Source organism: Chrysemys picta, chromosome 1 (genome assembly GCF_011386835.1).
Source record: "Chrysemys picta bellii isolate R12L10 chromosome 1, ASM1138683v2, whole genome shotgun sequence".
Classification (NCBI taxonomy): Eukaryota; Metazoa; Chordata; order Testudines; family Emydidae; genus Chrysemys; species Chrysemys picta.
The window spans coordinates 298,100,578-298,114,295 of NC_088791.1; the positions used below are offsets into that span (position 1 = coordinate 298,100,578).

The following is a 13,718-nucleotide window of genomic DNA, read 5'->3' on the forward strand; positions in this document are numbered from 1 at the left end:
AAGCTGGGCAGAAGGCAATAGGTCTGCTCTCCTCCGGGTAGTGCTTCACAAGAGTGCTCTGCTATATGAAGTGAAGAAGCTGGAGTGACCTTGCCTGTCTCAGTGGGAGGGAATAGGATTTCAGAGCCCGAGTGACTGTTCCCATGAAGAAGATAGTTTGCATACTGAGTAACGTCAGACAGGATGTTTGATCGGCAGGAAACTAACTGCTCCCATCCTAGCAGAGGCACTTTCTCCATTCTCCATGAAGACTATTTAAGCAATATAGAGACGTTTTAATGGTTTGGTAGGCACTAGTGGTCAACATTTAGGGTTCTCTCTGCTCTACACATCCTGCAATGGAAGCTGGTAGGATGCCAGTTGCTGTCAGAAGCCTCAGGATGCTCCTCAGATGCCGCAGTAGAGGGTATGATTTATTCCTGGTATAAAAATGGGGCTTCTAGAAGGCATTTAGCTCTCTTCTCCCTTTAACGAAAATCACTCTACCTCCATCTCCTCCCCCACAAAAAAGGAAAACCCCATCTTCCCTTTAAAATGACACTTATGTTGGGCAATTACTAACAATGGCCTTCCCTTTCTTCAAGTGAGGCTCAGAAAACCATCTTAGCGGAACTAACAGAGATTCTACTCAAACAGTAGCTGCCTTTAAATCGCCAAAAATAAGCATAGGTAAAAACTTTCCAGAGAGCCAAAACTGGGAAGGTGGCGGAGCAAATATTATAGTGCTGGATGAGTGATAGGCTAGTAATTATAATATTTTGAAGGGCACATTTGCTTTTCCTGTGGGCTCAACTGAAAGTGATAATACTTATTTATGAATATTAACTGCAATGCAGATGACTCAATTCTCATATAGTGATATAAAGTATTGTATTTCAATGCTAAGATTACACTTAGGATAGGTATCTTTAGATCACAGGATAGGTATCTTTAGATCCTTGAAACAGATACGATGTACAATAGGGCACTGGAGCCAATGTGTGTGTCCCTGTATGCCTGTTACAGCCCTCAGGCCCTTACACCTGGAAGCAGTAGTTTCAGGTCACATGCTTGTTCCTAGTCATGTGCCCTAGAGGTAGCTGGATAGAAGGCTTCCTGCCTCTTAAACAGAAGAGCAAATAGGAGAGACCCAGCCTCTCCCAAGGAGCTAGGAGAGGGGTGGGCAAACTTTTTGGCCTGAGAGCACCATCGGGTTCCCAAACTGTATGGAGGGCCGGGTAGGGAAGGCTGTGTCTCCCCAAACAGCCTAGTCCCCGCCCCCTATCTGCCCCCTCCCACTTCCCGCCCCCTGACTGACCCCCTCAAAACCCCCAACCCATCCAACCCCCCCCCCAGCTCCTTATCCCCTGACCGCCCCCTCCTGGGACCCCCCCGCCCCTAACCTCCCCCCTAGGACTCCACCCCCTAATCCAACTGCCCCCATGCTCCCTGTCCCTGACTGCCCCCCAGGACCCTCTGCCCCTTATCCAACTCCCCCCTGCCCCCTTACCATGCCGCTCAGAGCCCGGCCGGAGCCAGCCAGAGCACTGGCGGCACGGGGAGCTGAAGCTGCGAGGGAGGGGGGACAGGCTGGGGGACAGCCTCCCCAGCCGGGAGCTCCAGGGCCGGGCAGGACGGTCCCACAGGCCGGATGTGGCCCGCGGGTCCTAGTTTGCCCACCTCTGAGCTAGGAGATGCCTTTCCATGTGTCAGGCAGAAGGCCCGGGGAGGGGACCACGAAGAGCGAGCAAGAGCACACAACGGGAAGCCTCTGTTGAGGAGGGCTGTGAAGCTCTGGAGATAGCTTTTTATCTTTTTACTGTGCCCTGTTGGGAAGTAAATCTGTTTTGGGTTGCTTTACATTTGTTTCTAAATTAATAAAGAAAGCCCTGAAAAAGGAACTAGATCTGTGCAGCTGGTTTGAGTGAGTATAATTTTCCTCAGTTGGTGGATCAGACCACCAGCTCACACAGTCTTATTAAATCTGTGCACACCTCTGGCACTATATAAATAAGTCTGCCAGGAGTGAAAACTGGAAAAAAAAAAAAAAAAAGTGTGTAGGTTTCAATATTGCTTTCACTGTTGGTCTGAAGCAGAGGAGTTCCAACCACATCTCTCCTACATGTACTCACCTTTGGTATTTATATGCTGTAAAATTTTACAGAAGCAACATTTTTATCTGAAAAGACAGTATTTTCCGCTCTTATTAAAGTAGTCCCTTTAAGTGGGATTGCCAATCATATCTCAAAGAGAATAGTTTGTGGCCACTATGCAGACATGGTTATTAATGGAAGGCTTTAAACTGTTTTAAACTGTTCCCTAAAGTTAAAAAGAATAAAATAAATAAAAAGTAGTTGGGAATTCTGCTTGCCACGTGCTACAAAAGGAGAGATATTTTGTTTTGTCAACCTAAAAGGTGAACCTAGAAACAAAACAAAAATGAAAATAAAACCAAAATATACCTTGTTTATCTTCTCTTTTGGATGCGTCAGGAGATTTGGGAAGTGAGAGAGAACGTCACAGTTGAGAACAACTTGTGTTTGTTCATCAGTACCAGTTACTATGTTGCCTACTGCTCTCAGTGCTGCTGTCTACATTTGAAGAAAAGAAAGTAATAAGACATTACTGCATGCATTGTAACTAAAAAAAACCATGATAGTGTTCCTTTAAGCCAGTCATTTCCTGAAATATAATTTAACATTGTATCTTCAAAACCAGGCTCAGCAATATGCTGAGAGTGAGCAAGGTGGAGTTCTTGCACCACCTCTCCGCAAAGTGAAAAGGCAGAGTACAAATATTTTCTTGAGTGAAAAAGTTCCATCAGAAGTCAAGGAGAGTGCGAGATTTCAAAGTTATTAAAAAGAAAGATTAAGGAACTTGAAACTGAAAGAGAAGAAGATGACTGAGAAGACCAATTAATTAAGAGGTCTGATTTGAGTTACATTTAATGTTCCCATGCTTTTTCTGTATCTCCCCAGACAGCTATTCAACTCAGATCTGTGCTACAGTAACATTACAAGAACTCCCCATTTTTCCCCTTCCTACTAAGTACTGACTCTCAAATTGCTCTCAGTAGGCTCTAGATCTTTATTCATTAGTCAAGTAATTAATGTTTCACAACTGACAATATATTCAAAATACTCATATTTTTTTTAAGTAAAAAAATTCAGGACAGCCAAAGGAAATAAGAACTAAGAAACATGATAAGCATACAGATACCACAAAAAGGTCCTATTTTGCACCATGGCTTCATAGTACTAAAATTTTTAAAGGTGAAAATTTTATCTTAAAGATCCTCTCATTTCATCACATTTTTGACCTGGCTAAACTAGATTGGGTCCCTACCTTCTACAGGGAAATACCAATTTTCCTTACTAAAGAGGATTATAGCATCTGAGTTTATTTTGGCACTCAAAGGTCCCAAAATAACCATTCTTATCTCCAGGATTAGGTATCAGCATATACAGCACCTGCTCTTCTTCTTCCTATACCCAAGGTAATACATGCACCAAATAACAGAGGATTACAATTCAGGAAAACTTGAAGGTTTTCGCCCTTGCAAGAACAATGGCTAGAAACAGTCTCAAAGTTAAATAAATAGATTGGGGGGGGGGGGGGAGGGAAGAGAGAAAAGACCCTTTAGGTAATCTCTTTCTGATGCCCTACTAAATTATCTATCAAACCTTTGTAGATTAGAGTGAAGTTTAGGGATTGTTCATTATATATTCCTTATGGTAAATTAATGTTTGAATACTATGTGTCATATATCATATATACATAACATGTTCAAGTTTTACTTTTATTTTCTTCAGTTCTCATCAACTTGAAGTTTTTTCTACCATAGAACATTTGTAAGACTTAACAATGTGGCTATCTGAAGATCTGTTTTGTTATAATTTAATATTTTTAATAATTTAAAAAAAATTAAAAAGGTGTCTGGGATTTGAAAGCTCAAAAGAAGAATCAACACAAGTACGAGAGCAGCAGAACTGATAAGAAGCCAAGAGTCTCAGGACATCACTGTACAAAAGAGACTGAAATTTTAGGGATAAGGCAAGAGTAAAAGAGATTAGACTGGATAAAAATGCATTACAGATTATAGAAGACGAAACATAAAAATACTAATTGATCAAAAAATATTTTGGTACCACAAGTCTCATTATACTTTTAAAAAGGAATGTGAAGTTGACAACCACTCAATGGAAGACATTTTAATGGGTATCATTTCTTGCACAACTTGTATTCATTTTTTTTACACAAAGGTCACACACCAGGAGATTGTACATATACCTTCAATAGACGGCTATGGAAATTCTATTAAAAATATCTACATATTAGAAAACAATTTAATCTGAAGAGTTTCCTACAACTAAACTAGGGCCTGACAGATCTTTCAACAAGACTTTAGTGACCTGCACAGACCTATTTCTATACCAAAAACCTTGGATTAATGTAGCATGGCCCAATCCCCCAACATGACTTCTCACCCTCACTACATCCCCAGTTCACTACTTACCATCACCTCCTCCCACTTTAGGTTTGTGTAGTGCAGACATGGCAATTTGTATTAGCTAGTAGGGGTTGACCTTAGGAGGGGAAGCCTTGGACTGATCCCCTCCAATACACACATTAAAATACAAGCTTCCCCATCTACACAAGGATAGTAACACATTTCAAAAACATGCCTTCTTTCCTAGTAGGGACACTGCCTTTGGGATCCAGTTTTAAATCTAATTAACTAACATGATTGTAAATGCTAGTCTCACCACTCAACAAAAATTTTTTTTTTTCCAGGACACATGGAAAATAACTTACTAAAAGTATTCATAGAATCAAAGAATATCAGGGTTGGAAGGGACCTCAGGAGGTCATCTAGTCCAACCCCCCTGCTCAAAGCAGGACCAATCCCCACCTAATCATCCCAGCCAGGGCTTTGTCAAGCCTGACCTTAAAAACCTCTAAGGAAGGAGATTCCACCACCTCCCTAGGTAATCCATTCCAGTGCTTCACCACCCTCCTAGTGAATTTTTTTTCCCTAATATCCAACCTAAACCTCCTCCACTGCAACTTGAAACCATTACTCCTTGTTCTGTCATCTGGTACCACTGAGAACAGTCTAGATCCATCCTCTTTGGAACCCCCTTTCAGGTAGTTGAAAGCAGCTATCAAATCTCCCCTCATTCTTCTCTTTTGTAGACTAAATAATCCCAGTTCCCTCAGCCTCTCCTCATAAGACATGTGCTCCAACCGCCTACTAATTTTTGTTGCCCTCCGCTGGACTCTTTCCCATTTTTCCACATCCTTCTTGTAGTGTGGGGCCCAAAACTGGATACAGTACTCCAGATGAGGCCTCACCAATGCCAAATAGAGGGGAATGATTACATCCCTCGATCTGCTGGCAATGTCCCTACTTATATAGCCCAAAATGCCGTTAGCCTTTTTGGCAACAAGGGCACACTGTTGACTCATATCCAGCTTCTCGTCCACAGTAACCCTTAGGTCCTTTTCTACAGAACTGCTGCCTAGCCACTCGGTCCCTAGTCTGTAGCAGTGCATGGGATTCTTCCATTCTAAGTGTAGGACTCTGCACTTGTCCATCAGATTTCTTTTGACCCCATCCTCTAATTTGTCTAGGTCCCTCTGTATCCTATCCCTACCCTCCAGCGAATCTACCACTCCTCCCATCTGCAAACTTGCTGAGGGTGCAATCCACGCCATCCTCCAGATCATTAATGAAGATATTGAACAAAACTGGCACCAGGACTGACCCTTGGGACACTCCGCTTGATACCGGCTACCAACTAGACATGGAGCGATTGCTCACTACCCGTTGAGCCTGATGATCTAGCCAGCTTTCTATCCACCTTATAGTCCATTCATCCAGCCCATACTTCTTTAACTTGCTGACGAGAATACAGTGGGAGACTGTATCAAAAGCTTTGCTAAAGTCAAGGAATAACACATCCACTGCTTTCCCTTCATCCACAGAGCCAGTTATCTCATCATAGAAGGCAATTAGGCTAGTCAGGCATGACTTGTCCTTGGTGAATTCCTGCTGGTCACTTTCCTGATCACTTTCCTCTTCTCTAAGTGCTTCAAAATTGATTCCTTGAGGACCTGCTCCATAATTTTTCCAGGGACTGAGGTGCGGCTGACTGGCCTGTAGTTCCCTGGATCCTCCTCCTTCCCTTTTTTAAAGATGGGCACTACATTAGCCTTTTTCCAGTCATCTGGGACCTCCCCCGATCGCCATGAGTTTTCAAAGATAATGGCCAATGGCTCTTCAATCACATTCACCAACTCCTTTAGCACCCTCGGATGCAGTGCATCTAGCCCCATGGACTTGTGCTCGTCCAGCTTTTCTAAATAGTCCTGAACCACTTCTTTCCCCACAGAGGGCTGGTCACCTCCTCCCCATACTGTGCTGCCCAGTGCAGTAGTCTGGAGATGAACTTGTTCGTGAAGACAGAGGCAAAAAAAGCACTGAGTACATTAACTTTTTCCACATCCTCTGTCACTAGGTTGCCTCCCCCATTCAGTAAGGGGCCCACACTTTCCTTGACCTTCTTCTTGTTGCTAACATACCTGTTTAATTATTATCAATGAAATAAAAAAACAGACTTACTTGAACTTTAACCTCCTGATGGCTCAGAAGGGGAACTAGGAAAGGTACAACGCCTGAATCAATGACCATCTGTATCTGTTCATTACCACCATCTGTTAGGTAGGACAAAGCCCAAACAGTGTCCACAAGAATCTGCAGGAAGCAGAAAAGAACAGACAGCTTATACACTGAGCGTAAGACTGCATCTGAATTGTGTGATCAACACTCCACAAGTCTTTTTAAAAAAAGAGCATGCAATTTAGCCATAGGAAGAGCTCAGAAATGCTACCAGGAGAAACAGTTAGCTAGAATGTTATGATGGCAACTACAATGGTTAAACAGATGGTCATTTGTTCCATCAATAGTTCAAATGCATCACATGTGCTCGTCACAAACTTGGGGGGGGGGAGGGGGGTTAATTAAAAAAAACAAAACACTTTTTGGGTACAGTTGGGCCTGGTCAGTATTTCAATGGAAGACAATCAAGGAAATCCTAAATCCTAGGTGATGAGGATTACTGCTGGAGTTACTATCTGTTGATTAAGACAGAAGTTGCCTTATGGTCATATTAAGAGAGACCATGTGTTGGTTTTAAGAGTTGAGCACTGAGTCGGAGAACTAGTCTAATTCCTATCTAAAATTCTAACTGCAATTTTAGTTAGAAGAAGTCTTATTCAAGTCCTGTTCTAAACTGTTGTGCAATGTTACTTGGTGCTTTTAAACAGCTACTGCAGTCTATTTGAGATTGCTACACTGCAGTAATAAGTGAATGTAGTAAACACACAGAGACTTTAATCCTAATCTTGAAGGATGCATGAATATATATACATACATATTAATACACTGGGTTTATTCTGGAAAAGAGATTATTTATATTATAGCTGGAGCTGGTAGTGATCCCTATTATTTAGGGTGCCTAATACTTTCCATTAAAGAGAGTCTTGCAAACTTTTGTTTTTAAAAGCTCTCACCTCTCCAGTGCTTGCAGACGACCTTTGAAAATTGGCTGAGAAATCTTACAGAACTAGAAAGGTGTTTTTTCTTTGACCCATGAATTTCTGTTTAGGTTTGGTTAAGTTATAAACTGTGAAGTCACAATTTCCCATCTCTTACTTGTGTTCCATAGAAATGTTGACAACATGCTAAAACATTAACTGAAAACGAACATTCAAAAGAGCCAGGTCCATTATCAAAACAGTAGCAGCACCTCCACATCACACTGTGCAGGTGACTGCTGAACCACCTCCCAGACCAGGGGTGGGCAAACTACAGCCCGCGGGCTGGATCCGGCTGGTCGGGACTTTGGATCTGGCCCGTGGGATTGCCCCCCGTGGCGGAGTGGGCCCTGCGCCGTTTCTGGAAGCGCCCAGCACCACATCCCTGTGGCCCCTGGGGGAGGGGAGGGCTCTGCGCGCTGCCCTCGCCTGCAGGCACCGCCCCCCACAGCTCCCATTGGCCAGGAACGGTGAACCGTGGCCAATGGGAGCTTCGGGGGAGGTACCCACAGGCGAGGGAGGCATGGGGCCCTCTGCCCCCCTCTCCCTCAGGGGTTGACCTTAGGAGGGGAAGCCTTGGACCTACCCCCTCCAATACACACATTAAAATACATTTCATAAACAGGACAATCAAGAGGAAGAATTAAGGGAGCACAGGCAAATGTAAATCTGGCATCTCACAAATTTCAACCTAAATAGCTAACTTTTGTGTATATAGTTACTATGTAAAGGGTAAAAAGGTTTCTAAATTTCAGAAATGGTGTTTGTGCTTCCCCCTTTACTCTCCTGATGACCGGAATCTATTATTATGAAAATACTGACAGTAGTGTGTTCACTTAATTATACTCAGGTTAACGTACAAAACAAGTTTACTATTTAAATACAATACACAAACATTTTTGTCTCTAGAGAAACAAAGAAAAAATATCCCAAAACTCAAAATTTTAAGGTATTTGTCTTGTTTTTACTTACATTTATATCTGTATGGTATATAAGAACACACAATGCTGGCAAAATCTGAAAAAAATAAACTATCAATAATTATAGTGGCACCTGTCCATCACAAAGTAACATCAGCTGTGTAAAAGCAAGTTAGAGTAGAACATGTAGAACAGTATGGTTTGAGGATTTATTCATGTATTATACACGTATGTTTCCTAACAGATGGCATTCACTCAAACGTCATAAAAAAATTAAATATTTTGCAGGAATTTTGTACAAATGCAAAATAAAGTTGCAGCAATGCTATACTTTAAAGGAGTAGTGAGAGAGAAGAGAACAATTTCAGGGAATATAAGCAAACTTAAGAGCAAAGATAAATTTTAGTGATTTTCCCAGCTACTTATCAGGGGTGCTGAGAGCCATTGAACCAAAATGTAAACCCTGTATTTGATGGAAACCATTTCAAGCCAGGGGATGCAGCAGTACCCCTAGTTCCAGCACCTATACTACTTATGAAAGCTTGTGTTTAAAATTACCAGGTATAGTAAAAATGTAAGCACAACAAAACCCCCACTTGTTTGGGAAGTTACTAGGATCAAAATAAAATGTTTTTTTACATGCATTTGTGTAGAGCCAAAGCAAAGTCACTCTTACTACAATACATAAACCCTTGTTTGGTAAATTCTCACTTTTAAACAAAAAAGTGTTCTGCTTATACAGTCTCTCAATTCTGAAGTTCCATCATACTTCATTTTGCACTAAAATGATACTTCAAACTGCTTCAAAAAGACTATAGACATCAGAATATATTTTTAAACAAAGTAGAGCTTTAAATAGGTTGGTAGTATAACCCACAGTAAACCAGCATCCCTCTTTTTACGATTGGCCGAAACGGTCTTCAAGTCTGTATTTTTTTTATATCTGGGCAGTCAAGTATTTTCAGGTGCTTCAGTTTTAAAATGGGGACATATCACTGACACTATATATTTTGATAAGTACTCAAAACTTAAATATATATTAAAATGACACACCCACTTAATTATTTACTTACATTTCACATAATTAAAAGTAATTTCATTTGAATAGCTATTTGTATGTAGTAGTCTCTTGTTTGGTGAAAGTATGAAATGCTGCAAATTAAACTAACTCTTCAAGTTAACACTTTCTACAGTCTTCGCTTTTCGACAGTCTATTTCAACAAATTTTCCAAAGACTAATTAGTCAGCATACACACTCTCAAATGGTATAATTAGTTTAGTTATAACCTCCAATTAGATTACATAAATAGACACTTTGATACTTTTATTAACTGGTAATTAATACCAGGCAGCATCATAAAACATGCATTAATTTGTAGCACATACAGCAGCATAAAAAAAACTGTCCTGTAGCCCAGAGATAAGGTGTAAAAATCAGTCCTATTATAATTATTTACCTCCTGAACTGTCTCCATAGGCGGTGGGGGGTCCTTATTCCTGCAGAGATTTACAATGACCCATGTGACGTTCCGAAGGAAGGTGATGGGAATGGAGGGATTGATGAAGGACAGAAGAGGTTTGACAACTCCCAGTGATATGACATAATCTCTACACTGAGGACCATCACCTACAGAAATGAAAATTGTTTTAAAAAAAATTACATTAAAGATGGAAAACCTTGAAATGTATGCAATGACTTATGTTGGGATACTGATATTCTATGTTTCCTCACCAGAAGTTTAGTACCAAAAGCTGCTGTTCAATAAAAATATTTTAGGAGGCATAAAATTTATATTAAAATTTCTTATAGCAAATGAAGTCACTAACTCTCCAAACTTAATAATTAGTATATACATATGGATTCTTGCCATGTGGAAAATTATATGAAACCAGAGAATATAGAGGAAACATAGTCTCATATGGTAATGCCAATGTTCAAAAGTTAGAATCTAAAATTCCTATATGTCCCCTGATTTAATTTCAAGTACTTTTAAAAAGACAGTTAGCACTTACCTATAATATTTCCAAGAGCCCAAACAGCTTGCTCACAAACATTCTGATGTGGTGAGTGAAGCAGTCTCAAAAAGAGGGGTACTGCATCTATACAATGAAAAGATTCGACCCTGTTAGTGGAACATAGAAGAAACTGTACACAATATTTTAGTCTATTATTATTAAAATTTATATAATTCCATAACTTTGCCTGACATTAAGACCTTACAGTTTAAGTTAGAAATATACATAAATTCTCAAAAATGTTTCCTTTCAGAAAACAACCAAATGTTAAACAATGGTCCCCGCACCTAAGCTCCCCTCCCAAAAGGTGGGAGTCAATACACTTAAACAAAATTTTAAGTTAAAGGTACAAAGTCCAGTGTCCTGGAAATTGAGATCTTCTATTTACCCAAAAAACAGGTGCATAACCAGAGCAGAAACACAAGCTTCCCATGCTGCCTTGACAATGTGCCTCAACACCATGACCTGGAAAAACCACCTCTTTAAGAATTCATATTGGTACTATTCCCCTTGAGCCATCCATTTCCCCTCACATAACCCATTCCTTGAAAGCATGAGGAGTCTTAATGGTAAACTTTTCATTTGCACACTATCATACTTTATCATGTAGACCCATCGGGCAAACTAAAACTGATTAATATGCTGGTGAATGAGTTAGCACTCACAAGAGAAAATACTACAAACATTAAAATATTAAGAGCTAAGAAAATTAAAGTGTGTTTTTAAATAGAAAATTTGCAATATAAAAAAATTCCAAGTGGACACAATTGTTTTATTTTTGATAATTTAACACGAGGTAGTAGTAAGCCGAAAAAATTGAACAGATTAATGAACAAAATCTATGGAAAAATTCCATGCAGTTAAGACAAACTGCAAAGGAATTTGTTCAAGTTGCCTCAAGATTAGTAACAGTGCTCAACAGATATGAGAGACATCCAACACACTGACACCTAAAAACTTCACTTCCCTCGGGTGCTGTGACATTCAATCCTACCTGGATCACAAGGTCCTACTTTAATGGAATATTCTTGCCTGTCTTTCTTTACAATCAATGGCTCAACCAAATAACTCTGCTGGTACACGGAGCCAGCATGTCTGGATTGGGGAGGATCAAGTAAGTGTTATTTCTTTCGATAGCACAACTTTTGTGTTTTTAGAAGCGGGATGAAATGTTTCACATCTGCCCTCCAACAGAAGGTGAATTTTTGCAAAAATCTGTTTAAGTAATTAGAGAACAAAATTAGAGGGTTCCCCCCACAAAAAAAGTGTAAAGTTTAACTATACTTTCTTTTCAATGGCGCTGGAGCAAAAATAGCTCAAGTTTGATACCCGGAATGGAAATAACTCTGAGGACTACCGACATTACTAGATTTGGAAAAAGACAATTGAAGAAGTAATAACTGAAAAATCACTGAGCGCACACAGTTGGCATCTAAGTCTTGCACCTTTTGTAAAATCACTGCATATACTCTGTCTAGCCTGACAGAAAACAGCCTGTTCGGATAATTTGCATGAGAACTGTCTTACTGAATAGTATCAAAATCCTTGAAAAAGCTGCTTTAGCATTGAGACATGAGAAAAACTGCAGGTGCGATCCTGGGATTTTATTGTTTCTCTGCACTTTTGACAACACTGCAAATTCTAAACTTGCATTTCTCTTTTCCAAGCTGAAGAGTCCCTGTCTTTTTCATCTCTCCTCACATGGAAGCTGTTCCATACCCTTAATCATTTTTGTTGCCCATCTCTGTACCTGTTCCAATTCTAATATACGTCTTTTTTGAGATGGAGAGACCAGAATTGCAAGCATTATTCAAGGTATGGGCATACCATGGATTTATATAGTGGCATTATATTTTCTGTCTTATCTATTCCTCTCCTAATGGTTCCTAACATTGTTAGCTTTTTTGACTACTGCTGTACATTGAACAGATGTTTCCAGAGAACTATCCCAATGACGCCAAGATCTCTTTCTTGAGTTGTAACAGCTAATTTAGACCCCATCATTTTATATGCATAGATGGGATTATGTTTTTCAATGTGCATTACTTTGCATTTATCAGCACTGAATTTATCTGCCATTTTGTTGCCCAGTCACCCAGTTTTGTGAGATCCATTTGTAGCTCTTCAAAGTCAGCTTTGCACTTCACTATCTTGACTATTTTTGTATCGTCTGCAAAGTTTGCCACATCACTGTTTACCCCTTTTCCAAATCATTTTTGAATATGGTGAATAGGACTGGTCCCAGTACAGATCCCTGGAGGACACCACTATTTACCTCTCTCCATTGTGAAAACTGATCATTTATCCCAACCCTTTGTTTCCTATCTGTTAACCAGTTACTGATTCCTCTTATCCCCATGACTGCTTACTTTGCTTAAGAGAATTTCATGAGGGACCTTGTCAAAGGCTTTTTGAAAGTCCAAGTACACTATATCCACTGGCTCAACTGTGTTGCATGTTTGTTGACTCTATCAAAGAAGCCTAATAGATTGGTGAGGCATGATTTCCCTTTACAAAAGCAGTGCTGACTCTTCCCCAAATTGTGTTAATCTAGATCTCTGATAATTCTGTTCTTTACTATAGTTTCAATCAATTTGCCTGGTTCTGGAGTTAGGCTTACCAGCCGGTAGTCGCCAGGATTGCCTCTGGAGTCTTTAAAAAAAAATTGGTGTCACATCAGCTATTCTCCAGTCATCTGGTAACAGAGGTTGATTTAAATCAGAGGTGGGCAAACTATGGCCTGCGGGCCATATCTGGTCAGGGAGAAGGGGGTGGTTAGATGGGGCAGGGGGGCGGCCAGGAAGGGTGGGGGGTTGGATGGGGCGGCGGGGGGTAGTCAGGAGCAGGAGTTCCAGGGGCGGTCAGGGAGCAGTGGAGGTGGATGGAGCAGGGGTCCCCAGGGGGCAGTCAGGAAGGAAGGGGGGGGGTTGGATAGGGCGTCAGGGGGCAGTTAGGGGCGGGAGGTCCAGGGGCGGTCAGGGGACAGAGAGCGAGAAGCGGGGGGGGGGGGGGGGGGGGGTTGGATGGGGGGGGGGGCCACGCCTGGCTGTTTAGGGAGGCACAGCCTCCCCTAACTGGCCCTCCATACGATTTCTGAAACCCGATGCGGCCCTCAGGCCAAAAAGTTTGCCCACCCCTGATTTAAAAGATAGGTTACATACCCAGTTAGTAGTTCTGCAATTTCATATTTGAGTTCCTTCAGAA

At 41.0% G+C, this 13,718-nt stretch overlaps 1 protein-coding gene across 2 annotated transcripts in view; it reads right to left on the reverse strand.

The window, feature by feature from the left end:
* The window catches only part of KPNA3 (karyopherin subunit alpha 3), an 83,690-nt gene that overhangs the window by 12,995 nt on the left and 56,977 nt on the right, over positions 1-13,718 (reverse strand). For both annotated transcript variants that reach the window (XM_005287118.4, XM_065593992.1), the window contains 5 exons: positions 10,512-10,598; positions 9,956-10,125; positions 8,551-8,595; positions 6,605-6,736; positions 2,442-2,570 (listed from right to left, as the gene is read on the reverse strand). In XM_005287118.4, the coding sequence (XP_005287175.1) occupies positions 2,442-2,570; positions 6,605-6,736; positions 8,551-8,595; positions 9,956-10,125; positions 10,512-10,598 (563 nt within the window). The remainder of the gene's footprint in view (positions 1-2,441; positions 2,571-6,604; positions 6,737-8,550; positions 8,596-9,955; positions 10,126-10,511; positions 10,599-13,718) is intronic.